The following is a 16,067-nucleotide window of genomic DNA, read 5'->3' on the forward strand; positions in this document are numbered from 1 at the left end:
AAATACTTCCTCTTAACCAGCATAATATACATTATAAATAAATTTAACTTCAAGTAATTGATTAGCAGTCAACTAGAGGTTGACTAAAAGGTTGATCATAATATTGGAAATGTAGTAAATGAGCAATCTGGTAGCTTTGAGTAAATATTCATTTTGAGCTAGAGAGACTTTTCTTCAGGACGATTAGGAGATACAGTTAACATACTTCTTAGCTACACTAATCAATCTTGTATACGCATACGTAAATACAATTTAAAATTTTAGACTAAAATAAAAAATATTATGCTTGACAGTGACAAAAAATTGTTCATTAAAAAGTACCCGCCACCTTCGATGGAATCTTCCCCTTCCCCTTTATCACCACTTCGTTTAGTCCTCACGACAGAACAAAACTCCAGTAATAATAATAATGAATAATATGAAAAGAGAGGAACACGTATGTTTTCTCTGAAGATGGTTTTATTAGAGAAGGTTTAAGAGAAATAAACACTGGTAATTTTGAGCGTTAATATTTTGAAATTGAATTACTACTAATTTTACTGGTGGTTGAAGTGTTTAGAATGTGAGCTCTCGATTGATGTTTTTAACATTTGATTAACATTTGAGATTTGGGCTGCTGCTTTCTTGCCTGACGCTGTCGTTGTCTTTGCCGCTGTCACCGCAGCAGGCACTGCCACTCCTGCTGACACTATCATTGCCGCTGGCGATCCCGTTGCTCTTGGGTCTGCCAATGCCGCTGGTATTTCCTCTGCCGTGGTCATTGGCTCTGGCGATGTCGTTGCTGCTGGCGTAGCTATTGGAGGTACAACTGGCGCAGGTTCAGCTGCTGCCACAGGCGCCGTTGCCGTTTTTTCAGCTGCTGCACCAGCATTTAAGTCTCTACCAGTATCGTCGTCAATAATATAGTACAATGGATCGAACTGGCATAGACGCTCCTGAAACAGTTCCGGGCCCGGGAAGCTGGGCTGAGTGCCGCGATGGCCAACAGCATAGGCGGCGCAGATATTGGCAGCAATAATGTGACTCTCTCGTATCAAATTAGGATATATCGATATGTGATAGGCTAAACTGCCTAGAAAGGCGTCGGACGCACCCGAAGTATCCGCCAAGTAGCGGACTGGCGCTGCCGGACACTGGGTGCACAAATCCGGCTCACTGCTAGACAAGTAAATGGCCCCCATATCACCCATGGTAATGATCACGCTTTTAGCACCCATCTCAATCAGATCAGTAGCCGCTGCTTTGGCATCCTGCAATGTGTCGATCTGCTCACGATTGGTTAGCTGCGCCGCCTCTAATCTGTTACAGCATAGAATCGTTGGTGCCTTGATCAGTTCTAAATTCATGTCTGGGTGTGCGGGCGAGGCGTTCAATATGGACACGCCCTTGAAATGATTTAGTGCATAGAGGACAGCCTTCTCGTCCGTTTCTAGCTGGCAAAGTAGAACCTTTGAGTGTCTGAATAGTTTTTTAGCGTTGCTGGCATCGGTGGCTTTTAGCATAAGATTTGCGCCGGATAGTACGATGTTCATATTTTGGGCATTTTCAGCAACATTGATTTCAGTCAGGCCCGTCGACTGGCCATCCATCATTTCAACGTGATCCACATTGATCTCTAATTCCTTCAGATATTCTAAGTATTCTGCGCCTAGTTTATCGTTGCCCAATTTGGAGATTAGAGCGCATCTGGCACCCAATTTGGCAGCGGCCACACACTGATTAGCCCCCTTGCCCCCATAGCAACGTTCACGGTGCATGGCAAACACGGTTTCTCCCGATCTGGGCAGGTCATTGACATAGCTACATGAATTTGGAATAGTTGCTATAGTTTGAACAAGAACTTGTATTGAGGCGAGCTTACGTAATATAATCAATATTTGATGAACCAAAGACCAAGACATCTAGCTCCATTTTGTTCTTTTTGTGCTTGCAGATGGGCGGGCTATTTGAGAATTTTATTGACTTCAATTTCAAAATGAATGACTTAAAAGTCGCTTTCAAAGATTTATACAAATTGCTCATATTATATATCAGCAAAGCAAATAAGAACAACAATTTCGAGATCTGAGGAGCAAGGTTGAGAATATCTGGTTTTAAATAACACACAACACACAATGATTAAATTAAACTTCAAACATTTGACTTGCATATACAGCCAACTATAGGCTGAATAAAAGGTTGATCATAGTATTTAAAAAATTGTTCACTGACTCATCTGGCAGCTATCGAAAAAATATATATAATCAAGATTTCATATAATGGTGTCAGCATTTAAAAAAGAAGTGGGTATAGTCTTTAGAGGTTTTCTATTATACAGACTTAAGGAGAGAATCAACATATTCTTATATGCGTAATTTTGATTAAGTAAAATTGTGAAGTTTAATTAGGGCTAATTTAACTTAGCTGTTTAATGGGCTGTTTAGAATGCGAGTTATTCTCGATTGAAATCTTGAACATATGATTAACATTTGACATTCGGGCTGACGATTTGTTGTGGAACTGTGCACCACATGCTCTGCCCTGGTCTGGTTTGGCCTGGCGTGGCCTGTCCCGCTACACTTAAGGCAGGCCCTGGGAAACGCCTGCAGTGTCTGCAGATTGCATCCATGTGCCACATCCTGAAGTAACAACAATGACGCTGACGCTGACGCAGACGCCGCGTGGGTATTGCCATCAAAAGAGCAATGCATTTGTTGATGCTCTTCAAGTAGGTAAAATCTATAAACGGGGCACATGTGCGCATCGGGCGTTGGACTTGACCTGCTAGCGGGTCGACTGCGACGCTTCATGTGGGTCTCCAATTGAGACGAGGCGAGGGCCGGCGAGATTTTGAATTTTAGAGGCACCTATATAAACGTCTGTTTACAATGCGCTTAGAGGACAGTCGCGTTTGCCAGGGCACAACGTTAACGTTACCATCTCTCTCTCTCTCGGCTTAAGTTTGGTTCCTAAATCGAAACTGCATTCGTTTGTGAGCAACGCGGATTTTGTTTTGTGTGGCACATTTCTTGGCCGGAATGTGAGCAAAACCCAAAAAAGAAAAAAAAAAAAAGATACAAATTAAACAAAAAATGTAAAGAAAAAATCGTTTAAGCGCAAAGCCAAAGCCATATACAGTGACAGAGCGGGTACTGGGGAGTGTTCGGGTCTGGCCATGTGGCGCAAAATATGCGCATAACAAAGTCCAAACAAAAAGGGCGCAATTTTATTGCGGGCGCCGCGATGCTCTATACACACATACATACACACACACAAAAACAACAAACAGCTGGAAAAAAGTTTATGAATTTTTTGTGCAGGCGCGTGAAAAATGTAACACAACAAAAAAAAATGTAAAGAGTAAAGTAAAAACAAAAGCAGATACTACGCGAATGCGAGCTGTATTCAAGTTGTACTCCGAAAGCCATGCCCCCTTCTCCCATACCGCCCAGTCACATATAAACACACTTCAGTGCGCTTAAAAATTGCTTTATTGCAGTTGGACTATAAAAACGCACGGCAAAAGTATTAAGCACAATCCCCCTTTCCAAAAAAAAGTATAAAATAATAATAAAATAAAAATAAAAGTAAAAACCAGTAAAGCCAGCGAGAAACAGGAAAATTTGCAAGCCACAGCCGGAGCGCAAGAAGCACAAGGATGCCAAGGATTTACTTCTAAAACAGAAATAAAATCAAAAACAAAAAAGAAAACGCAGCAAAATACCAACTGAATAGTTGGATATGAATTGCCCCGCAAATTGCAGTTAGAGTATTGTGTAAAATGTTTTGTTGCATTACATTCAGCATTGTCCTTATTTAAGGGAAAAACAGACGGACTAAAGTGGAAGCTAAATCACACAGTAAGTAACATTAAATCCAAGAGTGTATGGCCCACAAATGGGTCTTAAATTGTTCATTGGGCCTTTGAGAGTTCCATGCTTCCTTGCATTCAATAGTATTTATATAAGCATATGGAATGTAAAGAAGTATGGAGCGAAATCTGGCGAAGCATCATATCAAACTTTGTGAAATTAAGGAAACAGAAAAAAATATGTATAAAATTTATAAAACTTTGCTTAAAAGATAAATAAAAATATTTGTAAATAAGAAAATAAAATATTAGTATAAAAAAGAGTAAAAAATCTGTAAGTCTAAATAAATGTTTGTTGTTTATTATTTATATAATATGTTAACACAATTATAAATAATTTTATAATAGGTTAAATATCATTATTCAAGGCTAAAATATATTTAAAAATTTTAATTGTTTTTTTTTTTTAATTTTACATATTCATATTTTTTCTTATCCATAAATAGAATTCCATTTGATCTCTTTGTCTAGTTTATATGTAGATTTTCTATATTTTAAAAAAATTCTCGGTACGTCAACATTTTGAGTATCCTTTAACCAAGGCCAACAGCGAAAAAGCCAAATACCAATAATATCTACCAAATTGTAGCACTTATATTTGCCCATGGAATGACTCATGTTAAAAATAGCAAACGAGCAGCAAACATTTTGAAATATGTGAAAAAATATTTGTGTATATCTAAGTAAATATATATGTTCATAAATATGTATATGTGTACATGTAAGTGTGGGTGTTGCTGTAGCTGTATTTTGCCGCGTATCGCATTTCGTTGTATCTATTGAAAATGTTGTTAAAAATAAATTCAAGTGGACGAATCATTTGTGGAGCATGGCAACAGAACTGTTTGCTGTTTAGTTAAGTTTGCTGCACATATTACATAAATAGTGAGTAGGTGGGTGAGTTTTATCCAGGGCTTTTATGGCTTTGCGGGCGCGAGCCAGTTCGAATTGCAGTTAAGCACAGGACAACTAAGCCCCAAACATGTGCAGCAAAGTGGATTTAGCCAGCTGAAATTATCGCTGGGTGCCGCTGGCTAAGGGCTATGTGGCGCATGTGACGCCATCCACAGGAGTCGGTGGCTATAACTTAATGCAATTAATATGCAAAATCGTGACACACACAGAGAAAGAGAGAGAGAGGGGTAGAGAGAGGAAGAGACAGTGAGAGAGAGAGAGAGACAGGAGTGTAAGGAACACGTGCACAGCATGTGCGGAACGATGCAGTCAACCAGCTTCAGGTTCAGGATCGTGTGCAGCAACTGTAACGAATACAGGCGGCGTGGGCGTGGCTCCTGGTGTGGGAGCCTCATCATCATCATCGTCGTCGTCGTCGTCATCGTCGTCATTGCTGTAGTCGGTGGAGCGCATTAAAAACAGCGCAGCGAAGGCAAAGTGCGCCAAATTGATGAGCGTCACGTGCGTTTTGCTCACTTTGTGCCACGCCTGCAGCTGGCGGATCATTCGCCATGTGTGTGCGTATGTGTGAGTTGGGCATGTGTGTGTCTGTTAGTGCAAGCAGCTTGGCGGGATTCTTCAATTGCTTTTCGACTGTTTTTATAGCTACAGTGCCAAAACTCTAATTAAAAAACTCTAGAAAGTAAGTATTTATTTTTTTATAGAGCTGAAGCAATAGAAACTAATCAACTGAGATGAATATAGATCAAGGCCTACTAGCCTGGAAAGCAAGAGCAACACAAGTTAATCCAAAACGGAAAGATCTATCAGGACTATAAATTTGCGAATATGTTGATATATATACAAAATATTTATTTATATATATATTTTTTTTATTTCCAATCTGTCTTATACTAAAGAATAAGCAAATGTATGTGCTAACAAACCTATCGAAAAGAAAACAAATGCTACAATCTAACCTCTCTGTACTTACATATTTTTTTTTAGCCTTGCGCTCTGTTTTCATTCGTAAGCTGCAAAACTTTTTTGGTATTTAATTTTTTGTATTAACATATTTAAGAACAAAGAAATAGAAAATACTATAAAACTAAGCATGAATAAACCGCCATCAGAAGCTTGAGAACTGTTTTTACAAATATGCTAAAATAATGCAATTTCGTTGAGGAGCTTTTTTACTAGGTTTTTTTACAGACACAAAAATCAGGTTTGCAACTTCGTACACGGCATTTTCTAGTCAATTTCATTTTAGATTTGTTTTAAAATATTCAAGAGTTGTATTTTTTCTGCTTTGCCTTTGCAAACAACATTAAAAACCTTTCACATTTGTTCAGCGGAAGTTTGTTTATTTAGCTGTGAATACTTAGCTGCTTTGCAGCTAAATTCTGCAGCTGTCGCCCCAGCTCTTCTCCAGACTATTCTGTTATAAGTTTGTGCTGCCCTTGCCGCTGATGCTGTTGTTGCGGGACAAGTCGTAAAAGTAAACAGAGCATGTGCTGCATAGCCACAGTGCCCGGAGAGCATCATAGTAGTACCCATAGTTCTCGTATTACTCGTCGTACGAGTTGCATGCTATAAAGCGCTTAATTTTTTTACGTGTGCGCAATTTCTACAAGGTGAGAAATATGGCAAGCTATACGAGTATCAGGGGTTGCTTGCTTGATTTTGTGCAGTCTATTTATAGGGCTCACTCGTTCTGACTCAATGGTCACTCAAACACACACACACACACACACACACACACACACACACACACATGCAGCACTGTTGGAGGTACGACTGCTTAAAGCCGTTGACAAATATTTGGTAGCAAGTGAACTCAGTTTGGGTACAAATTGACCCACATGTCGGACACTTGCGCTGACCCCTCGTCAGACACAGCTGCTGTCAGTGCCACGCCCCCCCCTCCCCTTTTGAGCTGGATGCAGCATTAAATATTTTGATGATGCCCGCAAAATGGCAAATTAGTTTCAATTAAATAATGTTGTCGCAGTTTAAACACAGCCCAATAGACGAGTCTTGCACAACATGCGGCCGCCCCTCGAGGCGGCCACATAGTGCGCACATCCATGCTGGGCTCATGCATAAGGCAAATGTTGGGCATGTACAGTGCAGCGGGCGCCGCAAGAAGCAGCAGCATCCTTGTCATCGTGCTCGTCCTGGCATCCCTAGCATGTCCACGCAATAACGATTGTGGATTCAACATAATGCCCTCATAATTACTGCACACACGCCTCAAAGTGGCGGCCAGGGATGTCGCTGGCCAATGAGTTGACAGCACATTAGAATCTCACTCCAGAGCAGCCCCAGCAGCCCGAGTCGGCCAGTCTCTGGGCTGCAATTTGCATTAAGTGTGGCATTGTGTTATTAATTTAAAGTGTTCTCATTTCTCATTAGAATCTATATGCGTTGCTTTCAATCCTCTTGACTTTAATTGACAGGGAGGCGAGATATTTTTCATTTCAAATATCTGCTATGAATAAATTACAAATTTTTGCCATGCCAAATTTACTTAAAATTCCAGGGCTTTCGGAGTTGAATTTTAAGTACGAAAAGTGTAACAAAAGTGTTTAGTTTTTGTTGATATCTGGACAAGCTGACTCAAACGGGCTTTTGCGATTAATTAAGAACTATAAATATTTAACTATTATAAATAAATATGCTTATACTAGATTTTGTTATAGTAGTACACATAACATTTATATATTGCAACAATCAGCTGGTAAGTAAGTAAAGAGAATAATTTTAATTTAATTTTTGATTTCCCAGGATATAAATACAAAGAGTGAATTTTGCATTGTATTTATTAGCAATTTCAGTTTTTATTCTCTTGCTTATTGCTTTAAATTTCTATACAATAAATAAAGCTTTCATTTTAAGTACAAGTTCAGTCATTTACAGCACACTACAAAGCCAGCCATTTAAAATCAATTTGTAAGGAAATATACAAACTAATAAATATAAATGTGTATACATGCTTATATATGCATAACAACTAAATCAAATGTATAGAAAATTATTTAAATTTAATTCAATATATTTTTTGTGCAATATTTGGTTGATTTGGTTTTGCACTTGGTTGCATTCGACAACGCCCAAAAACATAAATTGAAGTGGACATGTAAAGAGGATGGGATTAGAAGCCAGGTCATTGATGTGGCTTTGTGGAGCATGCAACCACCGTAAGAACTTGACAGAAACAGAAACAGAACATGCAAAAACATTTTAAACAAAATTGCAATTTATAGACTATACCAGAGTATGAATTTATTAGTTCAGAACTTTATGTATACCCTATATGCATATGGATTTCGGAATAAAGTAATAATTGAAAGACTCATATAATTATCAGACATATGAAATTTAGTATATACTGACTATAATGATAGGGAAGTAAGAAAGTTCCTAGTGCATACTTGACCATTATTACTATTTTAATCTAAAAACATAATTTAAGAAAAAAATAAAAATAAATTTAAAAAAAAAAAAAAATTGTGATAATAAATATAAAAAAAAAAATAAAATAAAATCTTTTAAAATATCAAATATTTTATCTATGTATATATCTTCGCTTTATACATACGCAAATATCATAAGTGAATTAATATTAGCAAAAGTCCAATTACTCCTACATCACTCGCCCTCCATAAATGCTTAGCCGATTGTTTGACAAATTTGCATTTTGTTTGCGGTTTGGCAATTTGCATAAATCAATTGAAAGCTGTGCACCGGGCAGTCGAGTATCATATTTCTAATTATGTGTACAGCATTTTAAGTTTGTATAATTTATGTAAATTGTTTATTTGCCCAAGTCCAGTGCCCATCTCACTTGCACTTATGCCTGATTAATTGTGCTTACAATTTATTTTATTTTTTTTTTATACCCTGAACCCATTGAAAATGGGAAATCAGGGTATAATGGTTTTGTTGAAATGTATGTAACAGGCAGAAGGAGGCGTGGCAGACCCCACAAAGTATATATATTCTTGATCAGGGCGACGAGCTGAGTCGATTTAGCCCTGTCCGTCTGTCTGTCTGTCCGTCTGTCCGTCTGTCCGTCCGTCCGTCTGTCCGTCTGTCCGTCTGTCCGTATGTTTGAACGCGTCGATTTCCGAAGATATAAGAGCTAGAGACTTGAATTTTTTTTTTAAATGACCGTATATACAGCGCGGACGTCGAGTTTGCTTTTAAAATTCGATAAATCATCCCGTTATGTTTTTATCGAGTAAAAACATTCAAGTTCAAATCAGGTGCCTCTATAGCTAATTGTGAATGATTTTTCTTTTTTCAAATTTCTCAAATATTCAATATAATATGTAGATCATATGCTGAAAGTTTCATTAAATTCCGTTCAGTCAAAAATTAATAAAAAATAATCAAATATTTGGCCAATTAACAAACGCACGTGCAGCAGCTACAACAAATACATCACATCAGCTGTTAGTTTCGTTTAGTTTTGGTAGATGGCGCTGCAGCAGTGAATCTATTTGAGTTTTGCCAGCGCCACCAGCAGGAGTGGGGTGGCCTAGTGTGTTAGGTGCATGACGCTCGATCAAGAAGTCGCGGTTCGAATCCCGATCGGTGCAACACTGATGTTTTTTTTTTTTAATTGTTTCAAAATATTTTTATATTTTCATAAATACGTTTTCTATTTAATTTATATTTTTAAATACACCGAAATTGAAATTTTAACTATACTTTATGTGCGTTTTTAATAGTTTGGTTATTCTAGCAGATTCTTAGAATCACATCAGCAGTTAGTTTCATTTAGTTTTGGTAGATGGCGCTGCAGCAGTGAATCTATTTGAGTTTTGCCAGCGCCACTAGCAGGAGTGAGGTGGCCTAGTGTGTTAGCAGCATGACGCTCGACCGAGGAGTCGCGGTTCGAATCCCGGTCGATGCAACTGATGTTAATTTTTTTTTAATTATTTCAAAATATTTTTATATTTTATTAAATGAGTTTGGTATTTTATTTATATTTTTAAATACATCGAAATTGAAATTTCAGCCATACTAAATGAGCATTTTTATTTGTTGGGTTCAGGGTAGTATCTAGTCGAGCACTCTCGACTAGAGTTTTCTTACTTGTTTTTCATTTCAAATGGTTTTTTTTTTCCTTTTTTTGTTTTATTACTAAAAAAATGTGCAAGCATACAAAGCGCGCAGTAATTTAAGTAGAAATTTAATTAAGCTATTTAATAGCGCAATTAATATTAATGCGCTCGTATAAGCACAAACGACAGTTTACACGATTTAATTATAGATTAGGCCTGCCATATTCTATTATTTATCTACCCTGCGAGCATAGAAAATTGAATGGGTATAAAGAGGAGTAAGGGTATATGTAAGTAAGAAATATATATATGTATATATATTTAGGTATTAAGGTTCGAGTTTGGGCTATCGATAAGTTTGATATTCCTTCATCGAATAGGTGTTTTAGCCAAAAACGTAATACACAAAGAGAAACTAGGAATAATTAATCATATGTTATATAGAATTGAACAGGAAGAATATATGATATAGATAAAATATTATTGTAATTATAATCTAGAATAGAATACAAAAATATTTTCCTTTTTTTTTTTTTTTTTTTTTTATATTGTACATGGAATATCTGTATAATCCTGTTACACTCGATTAAAATCAGTTTCTAGCATATCTTAACAATGAAGTAAAACGATTTTTGAGTGAAATCGATTGTAGCCGATTTGGGTTTGGTGAGATTGGACTGCGTGCGAGCTAAGCTGAGTCTGAGGTTTTAATTGTATTACAATGTGTACTTGATTTAACTAATTTCTGGGCATGTGCTGTTTATTATGACAATTAATAGAGCTCTGCGTTCTCATGCTAATGCAATTTGTGCACAATACGTGTATTGTGCGCTGCACGCAGTAAACTCATAATTGGAATCATCTTTTAATTGCCATATTAAGCACGCTCTGTAAGTGCGTACAGCGAATGTACATACACATACATATAGGTGTGTGTATATATAGACACGCTACACACACATGGGAAAGCAATTATGCATGAAGACGGTATTTAGTTGAAATTGATTGCGCACGACACACACACTCGATTGGTTTAGATATTTAACGTAGTTATACAGAAGGAGAGAGAGAGAGAGAGAGGGAGAGAGGGAGACTTGTCAAGCAAAAGTTCGATGCATCCAGGTGTTGAGCTCTGCATGTGTGCGTATCTGTTTACGTGCTGGGCGAACACTCAATTAGACAGCTTGACAGTTGAACAAATTGTGCAAGGCTAGCCAAAATTCAGTTCTGCACTTGGCAACACTTTGGTCAGTTGACAAACTCTGTTTGATCAGCTGAACTCGTAAAATGCTCAATATTAGATGATATAAGCCTTGTATTTCGCATATAGATTTCTAATTGATCGATGATATATATTTGATGACATTTTGAGGATATCAACAGTTACAGGTGCAGATAGATAGATGATAGCATTATTCCAGCTAAATTTAACAGCCAAAGAAAAAAAAGGCGCCTATATTTGTGACATTTATATTATTATAACAATATATTGTTAATAAATATTTTCATTAACTCTAAGAAATTCATCAAGCCTTCTCCAATTTCTTCACCCAAAACTAAAATTGAATTTCGATATGTGCTGGGTAATAATCCAAGAAATCATGCCAAATGCTGTGCTCGATATGCAGAGCGTTGCAACTATTAATGCAAAATGCCAAATTGCTTAAATTAACATGTGTGATATAAGTGTGCGAGTGTGTGCTTGTGTGTGTATTTGTGGCCAAGAGGCAGTTATGGCCTCGAAGTGCCTACGAGAGCTTCATTTATTACTGTATTTATGTGCGGCGTAAATCAAGTGTGCAAATGGATTGGAATTAATAAATGCGTCTGGCCGGAGCAGCAGCAGCAGCAGCAGGAGCAGCAGCAGCAACAGCAGTGGCAACAACAGCGGCAACAATAATTGTGAATAGTTGCTTGTTGTTGTAATTATGGAAATAAATAAAAGAAAGAGCACTGGCAAAGCCGAAAAAAATATGGGTTACAAATTGTACATGAGCTTCTGCGCTGGCAATGCTACGGGCCCCAAAAAGTATGCTACAATAAATGGCACGCTCACACACACACGTACGCACAGATACACAGAGATAGGGCGCCTGCACTCTGTAATTTGATTTTAAATGCAAGTTTTTGTTGCATTTGTTGTTTTTGCATATTTTATGTTAATTAAACTTGTTGCAACGACTTTTTTGTGCATGTATCCGTGGCCGCAACTTGAAACCAATTACGCTGCAATCATATACATATACATATACGCAGAGGCACGCTCCCGCACAGACACACACACACACACTCACACATATGCAGCGACTCATATACTGACAGCTTGTTACGCTGCTTAATTCCTCTGACTCTCCAATTCTTTTACCCCATCCTCGCCCACTCTTGGGCGCTTGTTACTTCGTTAGCTAGTTTTGACGTGCCACCTCCCCAAGCAGCAGCAGCGGCTGTGGCAGCGGCAACAGTTCGCTCCAAGCGTGAAATAACTTCCGTTGCGAATTTTATGTTCGCTGCAAATTTTTATTCACAAAATGCACAATGCGCAGATAACTAAGTGTGTGTGTGTGAGTGTGGGTGTGGGCGGTAGGTGGGGGCGTATTATGGGTGTGAGTGGGCATCAGGCATCATCTACGACTCACATATGCGCACATGTGTGTGTGTGTGGTTTAGTTTTTGCTGACTGCGTTTGCTTGTTTGTGCCTTTCTATATGTATATATATTTATATATACTTTTTTGCCATTCAGTTAGCTGGGGATGTGTTTTAATGAGCTTCAAATTATGATGCGGATGAATCAGCTGAATGCTAGATGCTTCAGAATTAGAGCCCAGTAAGCTAAGATATTAAATGTCAGCTGAATAGTTGAAGGAATTTTTAAAATATATTTTATTATTTATTTTTCATATTAAACCTTAGCATTGAACCTAAAGAAGAATAATTTTTTCAAATGGGATAGATTTTGGGCTACATTTTAGACTCATTAGAGCTTTAACGTTCATTTTGGGGATCGAGTTAGTTAGCTTGAAGGATACCCAAAAGCATCTCCCCTAAAAATATTATAATAATGCCCATATCTGAAGCCATATATGATCCATCGAAGAGCATTTCACATTCGTCTGCAATTGACTTGCTTTTAATTACTACCAATAAAGCCGAATTATTTCTTTTCAATTCTCTCTCTCTCTCTCTCTCTCTCTCTGCCTCTCTCTCTCTCTCTACCTCTCACTCTCTTTTCCATTTGGTCTTCATAAATGGCACACTTTATACACATAATTTGCCATCAACTTTTGTCTAGCTTAGCGTTGCTTCACTTGCAAATCCAGATTTATGCATTTTGGGAATTGAAAATTGATAGGCTTTTGCTTTGATTAGCCCATAAACTAAGCACATAATTCTACTAAATTGAGAAATAATATTAAGTGCGCCAAATAAAAGCCACAAAATATGCGAATTGCCAAAATGTGTTGCCACAAAAGGAGGCAACATGCAAATTAAGAGCGCTGCACGAACCAAGAATCGTCGTTGCATGTTCTACACACAGACACACACACACACATACACCTTGTGTTGTGTTGAATTGCGGTGTAGCATTTCCATTGTAGAGGACAACGCAACTAACGCAGTGAAAGCGCCCAAAGGCAGGCTGTGAAAATGTATTTACCAAAGTGTTGAAATGTTGCACAATTTAAATTAAAATGACTTTGTCGACTTGTTTGCCGCATCTCTCAGATAGTCGCAGTCGAATGCCCTAACCGAAATGGACAACTACATTTCATGATTTCCCTTTAATGGAAAAATAAAGGAAATAACATTAAAATGTTTTGCATTCAAATTAGCAAAGATTATAATCTGAAATAGTCATTTGTTTATAGGGTATTTCCAAAGTAATATACTTACATTTTTGTGTATTTCCTTTCCTGTTACTTTCTTTTTGTGAATTTTCTCCGACGTCTACTTTATCCCCAGTTTGTAATTATTTTCCATCTTCCTTTGCCGCAAGTGTGAAAATAAGCACCGTTTTTATTCGTCTCAAGTCATTTTCCATATTTTCGTTCTTTCTCTCTCTCTCTCTCTCTCTCTCTTTTTAGTTTCCTGTACATTTATTCGCCTCTGTTCTTTCATGTCTTTTTGTATGGTCTTAACGCTGAATAATAAATATAATAATGAGAGTAAAAGTTTTGTTTATGTCGTAGCTCTCTGTTTGCGGCTGCTCAGGTGAATGTTTGGGCCACTTGCTATGCTAGAAATATGAGAATGCGAAGAATTTTACTTCGGAATGTGTTCTATAATTTTCAGCATTTGATTTTCTCACAGTATAACACATTGGGGTTTGTGTCTGTGCTTAAGTTAGCCAAGACACAAGTTGAATCCACCACCAAAACTTTTGATAAATCGGTCAACGATCTGTGCTGGAAAGAAAACCACCACCAGGAAAGCATAAAGAGAGAGAGAGAGAGAGCGCGGGAGTGGGAGAGTGGGAGAGAGAGGACAGAGAGTAAATAATGATAAAGACTGTTAGTGAGCGAGCAGAGGGGGAGGTAAGGTCGTGTTGGACATAAATAGCAGCTGCACTCTATGGAAAACCGGTTTACATAGAATGCTGTGACGTGTGTATCAGTGCATTTCGAGAGAGTTTGGTGTGTAGACGAGTTTTCTTTAAATGCCAAACACACATTTCATTTAACATATAAACATATATATGAAATGTCGCTCGACAATCATTTCCACAAAATCAGACACTACTATCCCGGAATTCTGACCAATGTGCGGCATGTCTTATCAAGTGGCAAATGCACCTCGCCTGAGCACACCATGACGCTCTCGCAAATACGTGGTAAGTTGTACCGCCCCTTGTCTTATTGGAATGAAGCATGTCTTGAGTAAGAGCCAAACTCTCAACAGCTGGCTACAGGGAACTAACAAACGAGACATTTCCCAACATGGGCGATCCACGCCTTGAGCTCTGTTTCCTGCTCTCGGCGCCATACATCGCTTGTTTTTCCAACAAGCACGGCACATTCCACTTTTACATCGTGCCGCACGCGGATAACTGACAGAATCTTTAAATTTAGTGTTGATGTGCAATTTAGTTAAATAGTTACAAATTTATATTTACAAATTTATGTTTAAAAATTTATATTTACAAATTTATGTTTACAAATTTATGTTTAAAAATTTATATATAAAAATTTATATTTACAAATTTATATTTTGATACAAATAAAACGTGATGCAAAATTGGAGCAAAATTTCATTTTTAATAATTAATTAAAAAAAGAAAAATCAATCTGGATTTACATTTAAATAGCAGACTTTAATATATATATTGTTAAATAATATTTCTATCATGTTTATATATAAGCACTGTTGATTAATTATCATCATGCTCATCGTATTCAATATTTTTATTTTTTATAAATTTAATTTTTAGCATCAATATTGCTTTCCTCTTTTTCTTAAAAATGAAAAGCAATTCAAAAAACTCGTTAGTTTATCGTTAATCGAACAAGTTACAAATTCAATTTAATATTTAGTCAACTTGGCAGCGACTGTTGCCACAGCTGCCAATCTAGGCCAAAACAAGCCACAATGCCAACAGCCACCCACACAGACAGCAAATAATTGTGGGACAACAGAGAGCACATCAAATCAAATGAATATGCGCCCGCAGATTTACATAGAGTCAACACATACATGCATGCATGTATGTGTATATAGTGACAAAAACGTGACCATAAAAAACAGCAAACCAAACAACAAACTAACGGAACACAGAACTGAACAAATCAACAAATAAACAAACCAACTGAGCAAACTGAATCAAAAAACCGACTTGGCCACACTACTGGGACATGGAGCTGGAGCCGGAGAGGGAGCTGGAGCTGGGCGAGGAATGGTGGCTGCCTGCTGTCCATCTGTCTGTCTGCCTGTGTTGGGTCACGCAGCCGCAATGGAGCCAAAGCAAAACGTAATGAAACTAAATGCCGTACCGAAGAAAACCCCAAAACAAATTCATTACGGAACTGCACCTCAGGGGGTGATAATTCGATTCAACGAAAACTTTTGCTGATTATTTATTGCTATTGCCGATTCTCGCTCTCTCTGTTTTGCCTTCTCTCGCTTTCCCGCTCACACACACACACACACACACACTGTTGGCATTTCTAGTTCTGCTGCTGCTGAAGTTATCCCCGTGGCGTTTAGCTGTTAGTGTCATAAAATGTTTTGTGGCACAAAACTGGGCACTGGAACTCA

At 37.7% G+C, this 16,067-nt stretch overlaps 2 protein-coding genes across 2 annotated transcripts; one reads left to right on the forward strand and one right to left on the reverse strand.

The window, feature by feature from the left end:
• Positions 1–437: 437 nt before the first annotated feature.
• On the reverse strand, positions 438–2,158 carry LOC108612015 (ribokinase-like). Its single transcript, XM_018004889.2, has 2 exons — positions 1,862–2,158; positions 438–1,800 (listed from the first exon to the last, which is right to left on the reverse strand). Exons 1-2 carry the CDS (start codon positions 2,020–2,022, stop codon positions 537–539), a joined length of 1,425 nt encoding a protein of 474 aa, XP_017860378.1. The 5' UTR covers positions 2,023–2,158; the 3' UTR covers positions 438–536.
• Positions 2,159–14,129: 11,971 nt separating this feature from the next.
• On the forward strand, positions 14,130–15,055 carry LOC108609899 (uncharacterized). The gene is made up of 2 exons (XM_018001675.2): positions 14,130–14,646; positions 14,715–15,055. The coding sequence occupies exons 1-2, from the start codon at positions 14,517–14,519 to the stop codon at positions 14,864–14,866; spliced, it is 282 nt and encodes a 93-aa protein (XP_017857164.1). The 5' UTR covers positions 14,130–14,516; the 3' UTR covers positions 14,867–15,055.
• The last annotated feature ends 1,012 nt before the right edge of the window (positions 15,056–16,067 follow it).

Source organism: Drosophila arizonae, chromosome 3 (genome assembly GCF_054131065.1).
Source record: "Drosophila arizonae isolate 15081-1271.41 chromosome 3, UAZ_ARI_1.0, whole genome shotgun sequence".
NCBI lineage: Eukaryota > Metazoa > Arthropoda > Insecta > Diptera > Drosophilidae > Drosophila > Drosophila arizonae.

Bases quoted from the DNA above. Each gene is read 5' to 3' on its own strand.
- LOC108612015 (XM_018004889.2), bottom strand. From the start codon at position 2,022: ATGAGCAATTTGTATAAATCTTTGAAAGCGACTTTTAAGTCATTCATT. The intron at 1,801-1,861 runs GTAAGCTCGCCT...AAATTCATGTAG, and splicing joins TCAAATATTGATTATATTAC to CTATGTCAATGACCTGCCCA.
- LOC108609899 (XM_018001675.2), top strand. From the start codon at position 14,517: ATGTCGCTCGACAATCATTTCCACAAAATCAGACACTACTATCCCGGA. The intron at 14,647-14,714 runs GTAAGTTGTACC...AACTCTCAACAG, and splicing joins GACGCTCTCGCAAATACGTG to CTGGCTACAGGGAACTAACA.